The 19,836-nt window shown below is 43.3% G+C and overlaps 1 protein-coding gene across 1 annotated transcript in view; it reads left to right on the top strand.

Annotated features, from left to right (window-relative positions):
* LOC145349767 (contactin-associated protein-like 5) overlaps positions 1-19,836 on the top strand; it is an 803,770-nt gene that overhangs the window by 546,247 nt on the left and 237,687 nt on the right. The window contains exon 14 of the mRNA XM_080198309.1: positions 14,102-14,258. Coding sequence (XP_080054435.1) covers positions 14,102-14,258 — 157 coding nt within the window. The remainder of the gene's footprint in view (positions 1-14,101; positions 14,259-19,836) is intronic.

Genomic DNA, 19,836 nt, shown 5'->3' with positions numbered 1-19,836 from the left:
GATCCCTGGTGTTGTGAGGACATCTGGAGTAATGTGTACAGCTTTGGCTTCCTTTATAATTGCAGTTTGGAGAAGGTTCACTCAACTGATTCCTGGGATTGAGGCTGGATTTTACTGACATGTCCCCCTATTCCAGGATGGGTGAGGCTCGTAGAACAGCATTCTCCGTTGGCCTCGGGTGGGATCTTAGGAGCTTTGGCGCGCGAAGCGGTAAAATTCCATAAGAGTTTATCTAATGAGGGAAAATTGTACAGGCTGGGCCTGTGGACCATTGGAGTTTAGAAGAAAGAGATGTATAACTTCTAAGATTTTGAAGGGACTTAAAGGGTAGATATTCAGTAATGTCCTTATGGGACAGACTAGAATGAGAGGGCTCAGTTTAAAAATAATGGTTCTCCCATTATTCACGATTGAGATGAAGGGAAATTGTTTTCTCTCAGAAGGTCATTATCATGTAGAATCATAGAATCCCTACATACCGCAACCACTGTTCACCCTCTCCTTTCAGAATGCTTTCTGCATGTTCTGAAACATCCTGGATTCTGGCACCAGGGAGGCAACATACCATACTGGAGTTTCTTTAACGTCCACAGAAGCACCTATCTGCATCCCTAACCCTCGAGTCCCTTATCACTATTGCACTAGTGCTCTTTGTCTCTCCCTGCTTAACAACAGAACTAGCTCTGGTGCCACTGTTCTGGCTGCTGCTGCTCTTATCCTCCCTACAGTATCCAAAATAGTACACTTGTTAGTGAGGGGGATGACCACAGGGGATTTCTACACTGACTGCCTGCCCTTCTGGCAGTCACCCATCTATCTGCCTGCACCTGGGGCGTGACCATGTCTCTAAAGCTCCCATTTATGATGCTTTCCACTATCTTCATGCTCCTAAGTGCATTCACTGCTGCTCCAACGTATCCATGCAGTCTGTAAGGAGTTGCAATTGGGTGCACATCCTGCTGATGCAGTTGTCCAAGACGCTGGAAGTGTCATGGATCTCCCACATCTCAAACACGCAGCACTTAACCTCACTGACTGACATTTCTGGCACCAATTAAATTATCTATGAAAATTTATAAAATTCTTACTTTCACTTTTACCTTCTCACAGAGGCCTTTTTTTGAAATCTTTATTCCAATCCAATCAAGTCTCATTAAAGCCAATTCAGAGTCCCAACAAGTTGGGACATTCCCGATCCAAGCTGACAAGACAGGGCCCTCACCACCAGGCTTGATCTACACGATCCAAGCTGATTGGAATAGGTGTAGCTCCTCCTCCAAGGCATGATCTTATTTGCATCTTAGCCAAAAGGCTGATTAGAGGAGGAGGGAAGGAGGGAAACACTAATGTAGTGTTTTGGACTTACCGCTCCTTGACACCAGATCTTCTGCTTCCCACTTCTTAGTAGATGTTGCTGGGCTGACTTCTCCCAAAATGCACCAGTGAAGTCCCTCAGCTGCGTCTACTGTATGATGGTGCTACCCAGGTAAAGTCACCATAGTCTCAGGTGACCATAGGCTGCTCTCCCCTTTGAGAGGGGAATGCTGACTTGTAGTCATTTAACCTAAGTATCATCACGCCTTGGGCGAGGGTAAGAAGGCCAGGCCTTCATGAATAGCCCCAGCATGTACGGGAATCGAACCCAGGCTGTTGGCATCGCAAACCAGCTGTCCGGCCGACAGAGCTATCTGACTGCCCAGTCAGTCCCCAGATGGTGCTACTCAGAAGCGGAATAAGACTATTTGCTAATTAACTGGGAACTGTTGTGTTTTTAAGATAAAGATATATCCTCCACAATAGCTGCCTGGCAACTGTAATTCAGACATAACTGCTAGAAGCAATCGTGACCAGTCAATAGCAATCTTGTTCAAATAAAGTGCACAAGTGAGCTCGATTGGAACAATTATGTTTCAGAAGTTTCTGTTTCAGAGACTTCATTCAGTCTCAAATGATTTCTCCCTCAATTATGCAATGTATTGGTGAGAGTATATATATCCCAAAGCAATCCTTCACAGAGTTAGGGTTGACAGGTCGGAAGTGTGCCAGAGATCAGGAATTCGGCCAAATTTTGATCTGGGTGCCAAAACGTGTATCAACCTGCCATTGGCCACACATTGATTTTTCTTTAAAGGGAACTGTCACACAAAAGTCTGATTATTGAATCCCTACAGTGCAGGAGGCCATTTGGCCCATCAAGCCTGCGCTAACAGCAATCCCACCCAGGCCCTATCCCCATAACCCCACATATTTACCCTGCCGATCCCTCTGGCACTAAGAGGCAATATAGTATGGCCAAACCACCTAACCCACATACCTTTGGAGTGTGGGAAGAAACCGAAGAACCCGAAGGAAACCCATGCGGATGTGGGCGGAATGTGTAGACTCTGCACAGAGACAACGATCCAAGCTGAAAATTGAACCCGGGTCCTTGGCGCTGTGATGCAGTACTGCTAACCACTGTGCCAATTAGAAGCACAAGTAGGTCACTCAGCCCCTCAAGACTGCTCCACTTCATTGAGATCACAGCTAAACCGGTTGTAAGTTCAACTTGGGGCACCTTTGGGGTAAATAGCTTTTTGAGTTTAGTTTTTAACTGGAGGCCAGGGCAGTACAAGCTGGATGAAAAGCCATAACATGGAGTAAGGGGCAAAGGCTAATGCCAAAATCTTAAAAAAACAGTTACTTAAGTAGAACTAGAGAAATGAAGAGGTGTTTCCAGCTGGTTGAAGTTAAAGGAACAGAGAGAATTGGAACTAGAACTGTTCAGTGAAGTCACAGACAGAGCTGAGAAGAGGTTAGTTAACGAGATGTCAGAAAGATATCCAGTGTTTCTCAGTTCTGTGATATTTTACTACAGTTTGTAAGTTTTTAGTGGAAATAATTGTGGAGTGATTGATGGCTGGATCTCGGAGTTTGTGTAAAAGCATTCAAGACAAATGAATTCTGAAATGAAAGTGGGAAAACCTGGAGGTGGAGCCTTGTTAAAGCAATGGAGATGAGGCTTTGTTTGAAAGGATAGTTGGAAAACCTGGAGGTGGATCCCAGTAGTTCCACGTTGTACTTACCTGCCGTTATTTCTGCACACGCTGAAACTGAGAATTAAAGTTATCGAGCAACTGACTGTATGTTGCTTATTCAGTCACAGGATTTTTTTTTCCCTGTATTGGCTCCTGATAGGCCCAGTGGTAAGCCCATTAACAACCAAGGAGAAACCTGCCTATGTGGATAAGGCACACAGCATTTTTGAAAAGTTTGTCCATGAGGATTTGAACAGTTGAGTCCAACAACCTAGTGGACCGGATCCAAGTGTCTCAGCAGCCACATCCAGCCCATGATGCTTGGAAGAGCCTTTAATGGGGACTACCACTCATTTTACAGAACAGTGACTGAGCGTGGAAGGTTTATAAGGTCCTCTGACAACCTAGCCTTTAACTTCAAGGACATGAATGAGGAAGATTAGGTAATGAGTTTATTGTAATAATACTAATAGCAGTAAGCCAATAACAGCAAGGTAGTGCATAAATCTTATAAACCAGCGTAATTCTATATCGGTGGGATATAGAAAGGTTAGAAAGATGTAACTATTCTAAGTTACATCTTAAAAACATGCACATTAATCCAATACCTGGATTCCAGTGATTAAGTTACATAAGACTTTGGGGGAGGTGTAGTATAAGTACATGGCATATGCTGAGTTAATTTGTGACCAAATACAGTACTATCCATACAGTGACGTAGAAAGAAACATTATCGAGACCTTGGGTCAGTGTTGTGTTAGCAAAGGCATGATAAGACCATAGAACAATAGAAAGGATACAATACGGAAGGAGGCCATTTGGCCCATCTTGGCCATTCCAGCTCAACCACTCTAAAAGTCAATCTCTAGTTCTCTAGATAAGCTGCTGTTTTAAAATCCTACCATTCAAGCCGCTAACTCCCGGGCTGGACCCTTTTTAAGTGTCTTAGTGTTAAGCTGCTTTAGTCGCACTTATCCTATTTCCTACAGTGAAACTTCAACCTTCCCAGAACTAAACATTACCTTTGAAGTATTTGCATGAACAATGAACTAGGAATTTGTCACAGCGGACGGAATAGAACTGACAATAGTTTTACTCTGAACAAAACCAATTAGCTGTGTCAAAGTTTGTGATTTGAGAATCACGTACGGGCAGAGTGAGATTCAACAGACATTTAGATGCAAGGGGAACTAAATATTTTAAGAACAAAGGACATCTACAGATACTCAATTAATCAGAAAATAAGTTTTACTAAGCTGTTGGTCTTGAACATAAACTGTATAGGTCTTAAACAGTTATTTCTTTATGGAAGAAATATGGTTTGGTAACAGTCGAGGAATTCCAAGATTAAAATTGTGTTCATAGAGGCAACCTGTCATGTTCGATAGAAGTTTTCAACATGCAAAACAGGGGGTCTCATCATGTCTCTTTCTACATCACTGTATGGATAATATCTTAGGTATTAGGCAAATCTTATTTTGTTTTTTATTTACAATTTACAATGGGCAGCACAGTGGCACAGTGGTTAGCGCTACTGTCTCACAGTGCCAGGCAGCCATGTTTGATTCCAGTCTTGGGTGACTGTATGGAGTTTGCACATTCTTCCCATGTCTGCGTAAGTTTCCTCCGGGTGCTCCGGTTTCCTCCCACACTCCAAAGATGGGCAGGGTAGGTGGACTGGCCATGCTAAGTCGCTCCTTGGTGTTTTTGTTTAAGTCTATTTATTACAGTCACAAGTAAGGCTTATGTTTACACTGCAATGAAGTTATTGTGAAAATTCCCTGAGTCGCCACACTCCAGCACCTATGTGCATACACTAAGGGCGGATTTTAGGTGCCAATGCACCTAACCAGCACATTTTTCACACTATGGAGGAAACCAGAGGAAACCAGTGCCAACACAGGGAGAATGTGCAGACATCACACAGACAGTGACCCAAGCCAGGGACTGAACCTGAGTCCCTAGCACTATGAGGCAACAGTACTAACCACTGTCCACCGTGCCATCCCAAGATGTGTAGGTTAGAAGGATTAGCAGGGCAAATATGTGTGGCTACAGGGATGGGGCAAGGGAGAGGGGCTGGGTAAGATACTCTGTCAGAGAGTCAGTGCAGATTTGGGCTGGCACAGTGGCTAGCATTGCTGCTTCACTATGCCAGGGACCTGGGTTCAGTTCCCAGCTTGGGTCGCTGTCTGTGTGGTATCTGCATGTTCTTCCCATGACTGTGTGGACTTCTGGGTTCTCTGGTTTCCTCCCACATTCCAAAAGACATGCTGGTTAGGTGTATTGACCATGCTAAATTCTCCTTCAGTATACTTAAACAGGCGCTGGAGTGTGGCGACTTGGGAATTTTCACGGTAACTTCATTGCAGTGTTTATGTAAACCTAATTGTGACACTAATAAATAAACTTTACTTTAAGATTCAGTGGGCCGAAGGGCCTCCTGCTGCACTGTAGGGATTCTATGGTTCGAGGGTGAATGATGCATTGTGATGATGTGAACTATCTCAGTGAATCAATGGCTTCTTGTTACAAAACTAGAATCATACATGTGACGTGAGTTAAGGATGGATGCCTTCTCTTGTAGCTTTATTTAGAATGTGCAAAGTACTCTGCAGAATAGAAATCTGAGGGTTTCGCTTGGGTGAATGAATTAGGTATCATTAAATTCATGCCAACATCCATTTCCCAGTTTGATTCCCGATACGGTACCAGCTCGCTATGCCCCTGGGTTGACCCGCTTCCTCAAAAGCCAATGGCAAAGAGGCACTTTGCCCACCAGGTCCAAGCTAGATGGATTCTTCATGACAAACCTGGCATGATAGCATTGTTAATTGAACCTCAGGTGCACTCTGTATGGGTTGTCACAAGGAAGGCTGAAGTAGGCACATAATAAATAAAAACTGAACATTGATTTCTTAGTCCGAATCATTGCAGTAGGTGACAAGAAACTATTGAAGTACCTGTCTGCCTGTCTCCGTTTCTTCACCGAAGCAAATGGATTTAAGTTGTATTTCTGACAAGGCTTTTAAAGGAAAGACCACTGATATGGCAGAGCAGATGGCTTACTAAAAGAGAATGAAAAAGTCTTTTGACAAAGTGAAAATTGCCCCAATGAATAAAACGTTGACTGAGTCGAAATAAGAAGCTTGATTATTTTGGGCCTGATTGTTCGAACACCCTCTTCAGAGTGTTTGATGGGGACTTTCATGAAAATTAGTTTCTGAAACGGGGAAAAAGGTTTCACCTCGGAGCTGTGCTGCTTTTGTGAGAATGCAAATGAATTACTATTCACTGCCAGGAGAACAGATTGAATAAGTAGTTAAAATCTGTTGCAAAATATAATTGGATGCCAGCAAGTTTTGCTTTTAATTACAAGAGCATGAATTTTTAGTGATATTTAGAGGCTGACTTACTGGGAGAAATGTTAATGCTGAAATGCCTCGAAGGTAGCCAATCTATGATCATGCCAAGTTTAAGCAATTATGGGGAGTGGGTGATTTAGAGGATTTGAACATTGTTCTTTTACCTCCGAGATCTACGTTCTGAAAGCGGGCAGATGGAATGAATCTCCCGGCTTTGGAGAGTGCCGAGGTTTCTGAGTGAAATGAGTTGAGGTTGAGCCAAGAGCCGGGTGGATGGAAAGCCTCCTGACTAAATTGGCACGAAGCTCTTGCAAGAATTGGAGTAAAGGAAATGCTTGGCATGAAATCGGCCATCTAATTCAGAGAGATTGATATGTGAAGCTTCTTCCTTCATTGCAACAGGAATGTATCTGAATGAGGAAGAGGAGCAAAGTGATCATGGGGTACGCATTCGCAAATCTACTATTTTCTCAGAAGACTATGAAAATGTGGTATGTCCGCTGCGACTCTCACCAACTTTTACAGATACACCACAGAAAGCATTCTTTCTGGTTATATCGCAGCTTGGTATGGCTCCTGCTCTGCCCAAGACCACCACAAACTACAAAAGGTCATGAGTGCAACCCAAACCATCACGCAAACCAGCCTCCCATCCATTGACTCTGTCGATACATCCTGCTGCCCCAGCAAAACAGCCAGCGTAATTAAAGACCCCATGTACCACAGACATACTCTCTTCCACTTTCTTCCGTCAGGAAAAAGATACAAAATCCTAGGTCACATACCAACTGACTCAAGGACAGTTTCTTCCCTGCTGCTGTTAAACTTTGGAATGGACCTACCTTGCATTAAGTTGATTTTTCTCTGCACCTTAGCTATGACTGTAACACTACATTCTGCACTCTCTATTTTCCTTCTCTGTGAATGGTGTGCTTTGTCTGTGTAACGTGCAAGAAACAATTCTTTTCACTCTATACCAACACATGTGACAATAATAAATCAAATCAAATAATTTTGAGGCACAACACAGATTAACGCGATCGTAAAAAATATAGGGGGAGAGAATCACAACACAGGCCTGATATGTAACCTTACCATAGAATCTTGGCCCAGCTAGGAGTACCATGCTCAACTCTGGTCTCTGGATTACGAGAAGAATATGGAGTCACTGAAGATGGTACAAAGAAACTCCAAGGATGATACTATGGCCCAGAACCTCCAGCCTTCGAATGGTCACACCCAGGAGGTATCCCCCCAGGATACAGTGGAGGATCCTGCGGAATTTCTGCGACACTGACTGTCCAGGAAGTTTTAGAGATCTAATGGTCAACTCCTGCGTGCCTGTAAAATGTCTGCATTATACTAGGGTGGTTCTGACTCACATATCAGAATAGTTATCCAGGAAAAAATAGGATCAACACTAGTTATAAATCCTGGGTAACTATACTACTGAGCATCCCCTACCCCCACTCTCCACAAGGCCGTCCGACTCCCCCACTCAACCCATCGACTATATCTTTGACCACCCAATTACATCACCCCCACACCAGATCACCTGACTCCTACCCCAGCACTCCCAACCCATCTTACCCCTTCAAGCACCTGACACCCTATCTCCACACCCACTTACAGCATACCCTATCACCCACCTAGTTGCCACCCACCTCTTACATCCTGTTACCAGCTTATCCCTCTCATCCATCCCTCTGCTGCCCTAATCCCTCACACATGTACCTGTATTCTTACACTCCCATCACCCACCTGCTATCCTATCCTTTCATCCACCTACCTGCCAACACACCCCTTCAGCCAGCCAGTTGCCACCCTATCCCTTCACCCACTTCTATCCCACACTCCCCCCCCACCCCCTCTCTCCAGCCACCTGAGTTGAGGAGGAACTTCTTCACACAAGGGTTGTGAATCTGTGGAATTCCCTGCCCAGTGAAGCAGTTGATGCTACCTCATTGAATGTTTTTAAGGCAAGGATAGATAAATTTTTGAACAGGAAAGGAATTATGGGTTATGGTGAGCGGGTGGGCAAGTGGAACTGAGTCCACGAAAAGATCAGCCATGATCTTATTGAATGGTGGAGTAGGCTCGAGGGGCCAGATGGCCTACTCCTGCTCCTAGTTTTTATGTTCTTATGTTCTTATCTTCTACAGAAAATGCTGGAAAATCCCAGCAGATCTGACTCCATCTGTGGGGAGAGAGTAGAGTCAGCTTTTCAAGTTTTGATGACCCTTCACCATCGGCTTTGACAAAGGGTCATCCAGACTTGAAACGGTGGCTCTACTCACTCCCCACAGATGCTGTCAGACCTGCTGAGATTTTCCAGCACTTTCTGTTTTGGTTCAGATCCCAGCATCTGTGGTATTTTGCTTGTATCCACCTTCTACATTATCCATTCACCCATTACCCTCTATCTTAGCTTCTCAAAATGGTAATGGGACATTTATGTGTTGTACTTACTGGAATATGGCAGCCAGTGCAGCAAAAAGAGAGCATGGCTTCTTCATTGCCCCTCTCTGCTGCTCACTGAGAGGATCACTCCATGAATTTGGAAGGCCCCTCCATGAAGATGAGCCTGAAAAATATTAGGAAGGTAATGAGGTAACATTTTGTCCGATTGAGATCAGAGGTCGGGATTCCGATCTAGGTCAGAGACTTGGGGTCTATATTTGAGGATCTCAGGAAAGGGTGAAGAGGCCAGAGGATCTTTTCCCTAGAAAAGAGATGGCTGAGGGATAACCTGTTTGCTTTTGTGCACTGCTTTTTATATCATGCTTTGGGCAGCAAGGTAGCACAGTGGTTAGCACTGCTGCTTCACAGCTCCAGGGTCCTGGGTTCGATTCCCGGCTCGGGTCACAGTGTGTGTGGAGTTTGCACATTCTCCTCATGTCTGCGTGGGTTTCCTCTCACAGTCCAAAGATGTGCTGGTTAGGTTGTCTGGCCCTGCTAAGAAATTGCCCTATGGTGTCCAGGGATGTATAGGTTAGAGGGATTAGTGAGTGTAATTTGTAAGGGTAGGGCCTGGGTGGGATTGTGTTCAGTGCAGACTCAATGAGCCAAAGGGCTTCTTTCTGCACTGTAGGGTTCTACGATTCTGTGATCAATCATTGTCCTATGTTTAACTATGGGACATTGCCATGTAAATTGGTGCAAAATGCGAAGAGGATGCTAAGAGGCTGTAGGGTGACTTGGACAGGCTGACTGAGTGGGCAAATACTTAGCAAACGCAACATAATGTGAATAAATTTGAGGTTATCCACTTCCGTGGCAAAAACGGGAAGGAAGATTATAATCTGAATGGTGGCAGTTTCAGAAAAGGGGAAGTGCAATGTGGCCTGGGTGTCATGGTGGAACAGTCGCAGAAGGTTGGCATGCAGGTACAGCAGGCACTGAGGCAAACTAATGGCATGTTGGGCTTCATAGCAAGAGGATTTGAGTACAAGAGTAGGGATGTATTGCTGTGCAGTTAGTTATGCAGGGCCTTGGTGAGGCCACACCTAAAGTATTGTGTGCAGTTCCAGTCTTCTAGTCTGAGGAAGGACATTCTTTCTATTGAGGAGTCAGCGAATGTTCACCAGACTGATTCCTGGAATGGCAGGACTGACATATGAAAAAGTTTGGATCGACTGGGCTTGTGCTCACTGGAATTTAGAAGAATGTGAGGGGATCTCATGGAAACATACAAAATCCTGATGGGACTGGATAGGCTAGACATGGAAAGCATGTTCCCGAGGTTGGGAAAGTCCAGAACTGTCTAAGAATAAGGGAGTAAGCCATTCAGTACTGAGATGAGGAAAAACTTCTTCACTCAGAGAATTATGAAGCTGTGGAATTCTCTACAACAAAAAGTTGTTGGGACCAGTTTGTTGGATATGTTCAAGAGGGAGCTGGACATGGCCCTTTTGGCTAAAGAGATCAAAAGGTATAGAGAGAAAGCGGGAGTGGGGCTCTGAGAGTGCATGATCAGCCATGATCATATTGAATGGTGGTGTAGGCTCGAAGAGTCGAATGGCCTACTCATGCACCTATTTTCTATGTTTGTACAATGATAATTCACTTTGAATTAGAAATAGATTATGAGAGGGGGAATAATTTCATTTATATAATGATTGTATCTTTTTGAAAGATAGTGTGTTAAGAACAAAGACCAAATGATAAGTTTATTAATTTGACACAAGCAGAATATTGTGGTCAGTTTTGGATGCCTTACAATCACATAGCACTAAAGCAGATCATTCCACCAACTCTACCTGTACCAGCTATTTGAAAGGGCTATTCGATTAACACTGCTCCTCTACCCTTTCTTCATAGCCCTGTAATCCATAGAGCGACTGACCTATCCTGAACAATGCCAGAACTCCATCATTGTATCAAATAACTCAATCAAGTTAGTCAAACATGATTTACCTTTAAATCTATGATGATTTCCATATATAGTCCCATAATTTTGTAAGTGTTAATTAATTTATTCCCAAATCATTGGGATAAATATTCACAGATTCACAGAGATGGTTTAGGAGTTTGGTAATGGTGTTATGATCCAACAGATGTTAATTGCTGCACAAACCAAATCCCAAAGGAAAACTTGGCTGACATATCACAACCTTTTTCTTTAATATATTCTGACAACAAAATGAAAAGTGATTGAATTCAGAAGCCACAAACTCAAGTAACTTTTGGGATTTTAACATTCAATATTAATGAAACAAAAAAAAACCTTAAACACACAAGATTGCAGTTATACAGTTAAAAATTGTGTCACAGATCATTCCTTAAAAGACCCTTACTCAGTTAGATACATTGGTAAGCATCCTTTAGGCAACCCTCCTTTAGAGATATCTAACTATAAAATTCAAGTAACATTACTACAAGACAAACCTGCCATCCTTTTAAGAACAGTATATAGGAAAACTCTGTTCTAATCTGAACCATAAAATTCCTATAGTGCAGAAGGAGGCCATTTGACCATTGATTCTCCAAAAGGGCATTTTACCCATGTCCACACTTTGGCTCTTAACTCCACGCATCCACCTAACCTACAAATCTTTGGACACTAAGGAGCAACGTGGCATGGCTAACTAAGCATGGCCAATTCATCTAACCTGTATATCTTTGGAATGTGGAGCATCCGGAGAGAACTTGCAAACTCCACATAGACAGTGACCCAAGGCACCCAAAGCTGGAATTGAACCCCGGTCCCTGGCACTATGAGGCAGTAGTGCTAACCGCTGTGCTACCGTGCCACCTCTGTTGTGAGACAAGAAAGTCAAGAAACTTCAGAAACAAAATTTTTATGGATTGACTGGAGTAGGTGCTGCAATCCTTGCAATTTCACAACTCCTTTTCCAACACAGAGCTGTATCCCAGGATGTCTTCCATTGCTATCACCCAAAACAACCCAACAACTCTCGTTAAATACATCTATTCCTTTTTATCTTTGATTCCATTCTCCTCAACACCTCTTTGAACTTAACCTTCCCAAAATATAAAAATCTTTCACCTCTCCCTATAGTCCCCGCCTTTGGATCAAATAAAGTCCAATAAGCTTTCCTCATTTATTTATGACTTTTCCCAAGTTATCGAACATTTTACTCCTCCATGAAATGTAACTTCTGAAAATCCAAGCCCTTTGCTATCTCCTAATGCAAATTCTTACCTGTACATGTTTACAGAAATTCACTTGACTATGCAAACATGAAAATGAATGCCATTTGCACCTACACTTCTCTGATGTGCTAAACCTCACAGACAATCTGTTTTCAGTTTAATTAATTTAGTTTCACGCAGAAATAGACACACAGTCTGCTTTAGTCAACATCTTTTCCCAAAGATAGGGAAGTCTAAAACTAGAGGGCATAGGTTTAGGTGAGAGAAGAGAGATACAAAAGTGTTCAGAGGGCAATTTTTTCACACAGAGGGTGGTGAGTGTCCGGAATAAGCTGCCAGAGGCAGTAGTAGAGACAGGTACAATTCTGTCTTTCAAAAAGCATTTAGACAGTTACATGGGTTAGATGGATATCAAGGGATATGGGCCAAATGCGGGCAATTGGGATTAGTTTAGGGGTTTAAAAAAAGAGGAGGCATGGACAAGTTGGGCCGAAGGGCCTGTTTCCATGCTGTAAACCTCTATGACACTATGCCTATGATATATGGAATGGAGAGGGAAAATGGACCCATCTGCAGTATCACCTACTACAGGTAATGGCAGGAAGTGTTTGAACGTGAAAAAGAGGGAAAGTTTAAAGGAGATGTGAGAGGCAATTTTTTTTTATGCAGAGGTTGGTTGTAAGTGCCTGGCATGGACTGCCAGAAGAGCTGATAGATACAATGGCAATGTTTAAGACGCATCATGACAGATACATGAACGGGCAGTAAATAAAGGAGTATGCACCACCTAGAGGCAAAAGGTCTTTCGTTTAGAAAGACATCATGTGTCGACCCAGGCTTGCTGGGCCGAAGAGCCTTTTTCCTGTGCTGTACTATTCTTTGATCTTTGAGTGCTGGGTAGTGAAGGGAAGGTGATGGTCTAGTGAAGACCCACCTTTGACCCACAATACATTGTCAAAATTGACTTTGACTCCTCAAGAGGCCTCCGTGACAACTGTGCTTACAATTCTTGTGGCTGTTCACTCTCTTTTAAGTTAGCTCCCCCTCCTGCACTCACTGCAATATTTATTCCCAGGACCAAGAAGTGTTTTGCTTTATTAGCTATCGTAATAACCAAAGATAAATTTGGGGACCTCCTGTTTCTAAAATGCTGGGATCATATTAGACTTAAGATGGCAAGCAGAATAACTATATCCTCATCCCATCTTCTACAGCCAAACTGTCACAGAGAGAAATCTAGCGCAGTTATGAAGCAGATGTGGGCTGAATGGTCCCTTCTGTCATGAAAATCCTATAATACTCTGACAGCTGCCATGTGTGATACTCTGTTTTTACCTTATGTTTGGTGTGATTGCCAATAATCTAGAATTGGTGCCTCTAAAAATTCAAGATTAATCTCCGCAGCATTGTAGCCAGCAACCCAGATGAATCACCATAGGTGCATTAAAGAAACCTGATGCCTTTTCATTCCCTTTGATCATTTTCTTTTATTAGTAACTGGACATGGGGGAATAAAAATGACTGACATGTTAGGAGTCATTCAATGGGGCAGCACAGAAGGAGGCCACTTGGCCCATTTTGTCCATGGCAGCCCAAGGACACACAGGTGCCCTTTCTAATTCCATCTTCCTGCACCCGACTCATTGCTCTGTCGCTTACAGCACTTCAGGATCCAGCTACTTTTTAAGAGGGTTAAGGGTCTCTGTCTCCACCACCAACCCTGGCAGCGAATTCCAGACACGCATCACCTTCTGCGTGAAAAAAGTTCTGTTCAAATTTCAGTTGGTGCACAAAAGTGGTGCAGAGCTGGGATTGGGCAACCAACTGACCAACGTAGGAGTTGGGGGGGGGGCGGGGGGCAAAGTGGCTAGAGCAGAGGAGTCAGTGATGGTACTCCAGGAATAAGTCCAACCAGAGTTGGCAATTTCAGTATGGTTGCAGAAAGCAAAATGTTTCTTCTTTCTTTCTCAGAGCTGCCATCGCTCATTTTCCTAAACATAAAAACACCTTTAAAGACTTTAAAGAGAAAAAAACATAAGAAGCTGGAAAAGCCCAGTCGTCCTGACAGCTCTATCCTTGGTAATATTTCTAAGTTTCTTCCAGATGGGGCGCCATTGACCTGGTGGATTGGGAGGACCAATGAGAAGCAGACGTACTGGGGAGGTTCGTCGCCAGGCGTTCAAAAATGTGCCTGTGGATTGGAGGAGAGCTGCTTGGATGACAAGTATCACTGCAACTGCGACGCCGGCAGAGATGAATGGTACTGTGACATTTGTGTTTGAAATAATTGAACCCGTCGCGTTGCGATTTTATTGCGCAAAGTGAGATTTAACTGAACTGCCTCTACGCTTCTGCCACCCCTCCACCGGCTCAACTCAGTTGTTTGTGCTTGTGGTGTGGTTTGTCTTATTAAAGTCTGGCTTAAAGATTATTCTGGAAGGTTAGGTGAAGTGTGAGCGTGGTGATAAATTTAGAGTGGCTTGAGGTCTCCTGTTACCATAACAACGGGTCTCACTGCACTGGAGTCAAGTGTTGCTGCCTGAAATGCAACTTGATTTTTGATAATCCCCTTCTGAATGATCGAGGAAGAGAAAAATAAGTTGTTTCGTTATAGCTGAAAGAATTACACATCAGTTGTTTAACAACTGGTTATAAACTCAGAGAAGAATGTTGTTTGTGCCAAGTTGCCGTTGAGATTTTTTTAGTTCATTCATGGAGCTGGGTGTCGCTTGCTAGGCCAACAATTATTGCCCATCCCTAATTATCCCGGGGAAAGTGGTAGTAATGGGCTGTTTTCTTGAACCGCTGCAGTCCCTATGGTGTAGGCACACCCAAGGTGCTGTTAGGAAGGAGACAGTATGGGTGCGTTCAGTGGTTGGCACTGCTGCCTCATAGCACCAGGGAACCCCGGATTCAATTCCTGGTTTGGGTCACAGTTTGTGCTCAGTTTGCATGTTCTCCCTGTGCCTGCATGAGTTTCCTCCGGGTGCTCTGGTTTCCTTTTGCAGTCCAAAGATGTGCGGGTTTGGTGGATTGGCCATGCTAAATTGTCCTTTGCCATCAGGGGGACTAGCTTGGGTAAATCCATGGGGTTATGGGGATAGGGCCTGGATGGATTTGTGATCAGTGCAGGCTCGATAAGCCAAATGGCCTCCTTCTGCACTGTCAGGTTCTAAATTCCAGAATTTTGATCCAGCAGCAGGTGAAGGAACAGTGATATATTTCCAGTTCATGTAAGGAGGGATGCACATACACTGGAGGCAGAGAATGTTCAGTCCATTGACTTCTGAGATCAAGGGGTTGTCTTATGAGAAGAGGTTGAGAAGATTGAGCTTATATTCTTTGGAGTTTAGAAGAATGAGGAGTGATTTTATTGAAACTTGTGTGGTTCTGAGAGACTTGACAGATACTGAGAGGAAACTTCCCCTTGTGCACAAAACTAGAAATAAGAGACACTGTTTTAAAATAAGAGGACTGCTATATAAAATGGAAATGAGGAGGGATTTGTCCTCTCGGTGCTTTTGGAATTCTCTTCCACAGAGAGCCATTCAGGAGGGGTCTTCAAATGCACTGAAAGCTGAGTTAGATTTCTGACCTGCAAAGTCAAGGTTTATTTGAGCTCATGTGAGGGATAAGGAGGGGGCTGGTCAGGAAAATGGAGTGAAAGCTGAAATCCCATCAGTCATGACTTTAATTGAGTGGCAGAGCAGGCTCAAGGGGCCATACGGCCCAATCTTGCTTCTATTTCTTATGTTTGTTTTTCTGATCACAAGTGGGAGCGTGAATGATGTAGTTGCAAGCCTATTCTGCAATTGTTCTTGACTTGGGAGCTTAAACGGTCATTAATAGGCAGAAATCCACATGGATGAGTCCATTCATGACCTAAGCTGAGATAGCAGGATGCTTAATAACTGTGTTGTACAACTGACCTGACCTGCAAGTGGTGTAGAAATCTCTGCACAGGCTACAGATGTACTTGAGTCCAAACTCATTGAAGGTCATGCCAAGAAAATAGAAAGAGAACAAACTACTGGACTAGTACTGTGGCAACAAGAGCAGGGCAGGGGTTGGATATTCTGTGCTGAATAACTCGGCTCTTGAATTATCAAAGCCTGCTCGCCATCTACAACACAGCAGTGTAAAGGAATATCCTCCGTTTGACTGGGTGAGTGCATGTCCAACAATGCTCAACGAGCTCAATATCATTCACAACGAAGTAGCCTGCTTGATTGGAACCTCATACACCATCTTATACATTTACTCCCTCCACTACTGACTCACGGTGGCAGCAATGTGAACCATTTACAAGATGCATTGTGGCAACTCAGTTATGATCCTTCGACAGAGGGCATAGATTTAGATGAAGAGGGGAAAGAATTAATGGGAACCTGAGGAGTAACTTTTTTACACAGAGGGCGGCATATATGTGGAATGAACTGCTGGAGGAAGTGCGTGAGGCAGGGACATTGACAACATTTAAAAGGCATTTAGACGGACACATGACTAGGAAAGATTTAGAGGGATATGGGCCAAATGCAGGCAAATGGTGTTATGAGCTTAGATGGGCTTTTTGGTTGGCATGGACCAGTTTGGACTGAAGGGCCTGTCTCCTGACTGTAGGTTCTGTGATCTCATGATTTTGTAATTGCACCTTCCAAACTCTACTACCTCAGAAGATGAAATCAGCAGACACATGGAAATGCCACCACCTATTTGCAGGGCACACATCACCCTGACTTGGAAATATTTCACTGTTCCTTCAGTATTGCTGAATCTATACCTAGGGCTCATTCCCTAACAGTAAGCTGGGTGCTGAACTGCAGCAGTTCAATGAGAAAAACTCACCACTACCTTGGCAATGGCAACCAGGAAGGGACAAACCTTTTCAGCAATGCCCACATGTACGAATGCAGAAATAAAATTAAAAAAAGTGGGGCAACTACATATTGCAACAGTCAGAGACTGTTCTTCACTGGCACAAAACCCTTATTGGTCTAAGTATCGAGTCCATCACGCAGAGTTAGAGGGATGAATTGCAGAACCCGACTAACTGCAATGACTTATTTAATACATGAGATATAACTCTGAGGAAGATCAAGGATTGAAACCTCAACATCCTGGAGAAGGATATATATGTTTGTGATGAAAAGATGAAAAATAAGTCATGAAACTTGGATAAAGAAAGCATACAACTGGTATGGCATTAGCTTTGAATCCAGATTATTCAATAATTTACAACTGCAGTGGATATAATACCCATCGACAGGGAGTGAAACCAATAGAAATATCTCTCAAGTATTTGCTGAGCTTGCAATAAAGTTGACCATTTGAGACGAGCACAAAATAAAACACTTGCACAAATCTTGTCAACAAGTCAACAATTTCTTCCAGAGTGGGCTGTGCATATTTCTCAACTCTGTATTAAACGGACTTGACAACTCCAAACTCATTTTGCATTAGATCGAGACCACAATTTATTAGTCTTCTCAAAGGTGATTGCAGAATCTGATATTCTTGGATTGGAAATCAATAATGGATTCACAAGACACACGAGAAAATTGAAGATATAACAAACAAGGTCTAACCTTTTTGAGGTGCAGAACTGCAGATTGGAACACTGGGTGAAAATGAGGTTCTGATCTGATGGATCCCCTACAAAGATGGAGAAGTCTTGCCTTTTATGTAAGATCAAGATCACTTGGAGTACTGTGCACCCCACTTGTAGTACTGTGCGCAGTTCTGGTCGCCTCACTACAGGAAGGATGTGGAAGCTATTGAGAGGGTGCAGAGGAGATTTACAAGGATGTTGCATGGATTGGGAGGCATGCCTTATGAAGATAGGTTGAGGGAGCTAGTTCTCTTCTCTCTGGAGAGATGCAGGTTGAGAGGCGACCTGATAGAGGTTTATAAAATGTTGAGAGGTATAGATAGGGTGGATTCTCAGAGGCTATTTCCCAGGGCTGAAATGGTCGCTACGAGAGGACACAGGTTGAAGGTGCTGGGGAGCAGGTACAGATGAGATGTTAGGGGTAAGTTTTTCACTCAGAGGGTGGTGAGTGAGTGGAATCAGCTGCCGTCGGTGGTGGTAGAGGCAAACTCGCTGGGGTCTTTTAAAAGACTTCTGGATGAGTACATGGGATTTAATGGGATTGGGAGTTATAGATAGTTCTATGGCCTGGTAGGTATGGATATGATCGGCGCAACTTGTGGGCCGAAGGGCCTGTTTGTGCTGTTGTGTTCTATGTTCTATCTCCCAAACTAGACAGAGGCAACAGAAGATCACTAACATGTTAATGTCTGGGCCTTGTTTTCATGAAGCCAGTCCACATCACTAGAAATTGGATGAAGGTAGAGAAGGTGTCTGCTCTTGTGGGGTACTCCATAAAATGTGGGAGTAGAAGTAGGTAATTCGGCCCATCGAATCTGCTCCACCATTCAATGAGATTGTGACTGATCTGAAATGATAATCCTCAACTCCAGTTCCTTCCTTATCCCCATTACCCTTGATTCCCTTACTGATTAAAAATTTATCCATCTCAGCCTTGAACATATTTAATGACCCAACATCTACAGCCCTCGACAGTAAGGAACTCCACAGATTCTCTACCCTCTTGAGCGAAGAAGATATTCCTCCTCATCTCTGTCTTCAATGGTTTAAGTTTGAAGATTAAGAAGACATGGAGCAGAAACTGAGTGCCAGAGGTTAGATGGCTGAGAGGCACCTTCAATCTTCCAGATAAGTAGCAGATCTGAGGGAAGGGAATGAGAAAAGAGAGAGCAAGGTGGATTACAGGTCAGGGGAGGTCAGAGGTGAAGGAAGTAAATGGGGTCCTTGTGACCCCACAAAGAAAATGACCAGAAGGGCCCTCATCATCCTTCTAACCAGATCACAGAAGAGCAGCATTTTGGGGTTTTTTGCACTTATTTTCTGTAAGTCTAAAGAAAATTTATATAAACCCTTTTAATTTGACATTTAATAATTGATGAGGAACAAGTATTCTGAATTTCTCAAAACAGTCCAATTAGAGTGCTTAATTAATGTTTGTTAGATATTCACAGTGGGTTTGTGTCCAGAGCTTGTCTTGCTCACTAATCTGAAATCTATAGTGTTTATCATCTAATCCCAAAGACAATTTCCATGTTCTAATGAGAATGGCATCTTGTAACAATATGCTAATTATCTAAATTAATTAACTTGGATATTTGTAATTTGGTGAAAGCTTCCTGTCTCAGATCTCAGTGGAAGTGTCCTTGGGTCTAATTGAGTGCAGCTGTGTCCGCCTTGCTTCCATGTCCTTTCTGTCCACCACCAAGTCTTAACAAGGCATAGACAAGGTAGATAGTCAATATTTTTCCCCAAAGGTAGGGGAGTCTAAAACTAGAGGGCAGAGGTTTAAGGTGAGAGGGGAGAGATACAAAAGTGTCCAGAGGGGCAATTTTTTCACACAGAGGGTGGTGAGTGTCTGGAATAAGCTGCCAGAGGTAGGAGTAGAGGCGGGTACAATTTTATCTTTTAAAAAGCATTTAGATAGTCACATGGGAATAGAGGGATATGGGCCAAATGTGGGCAATTGGGATTAGCTTAGGGGTTTTTTAGATAAAGGTGGCATGGACAAGTTGGGCCAAAGGGCCTGTTTTCATGCTGTAAACCTCTATGACTCTATAACTGAAAGGTGGTGGTTTCCAACATACACTGGCCCAGCAGGAGACAGAACCACAGACACACTGCTTACAAAGGACTTTGTTGAAAGCTAAGATGATTTTTATTCACAAGTCAAAGTTTAACACAAACAATTATCTTTGATACAATTCTTCTAATTTGAATTCTTCTAGTTTGA

This window comes from Carcharhinus amblyrhynchos, chromosome 11 (assembly GCF_965287045.1).
Source record: "Carcharhinus amblyrhynchos chromosome 11, sCarAmb.v2.hapA, whole genome shotgun sequence".
NCBI lineage: Eukaryota > Metazoa > Chordata > Chondrichthyes > Carcharhiniformes > Carcharhinidae > Carcharhinus > Carcharhinus amblyrhynchos.
This window is presented reverse-complemented; position numbering and strand designations above follow the sequence as displayed.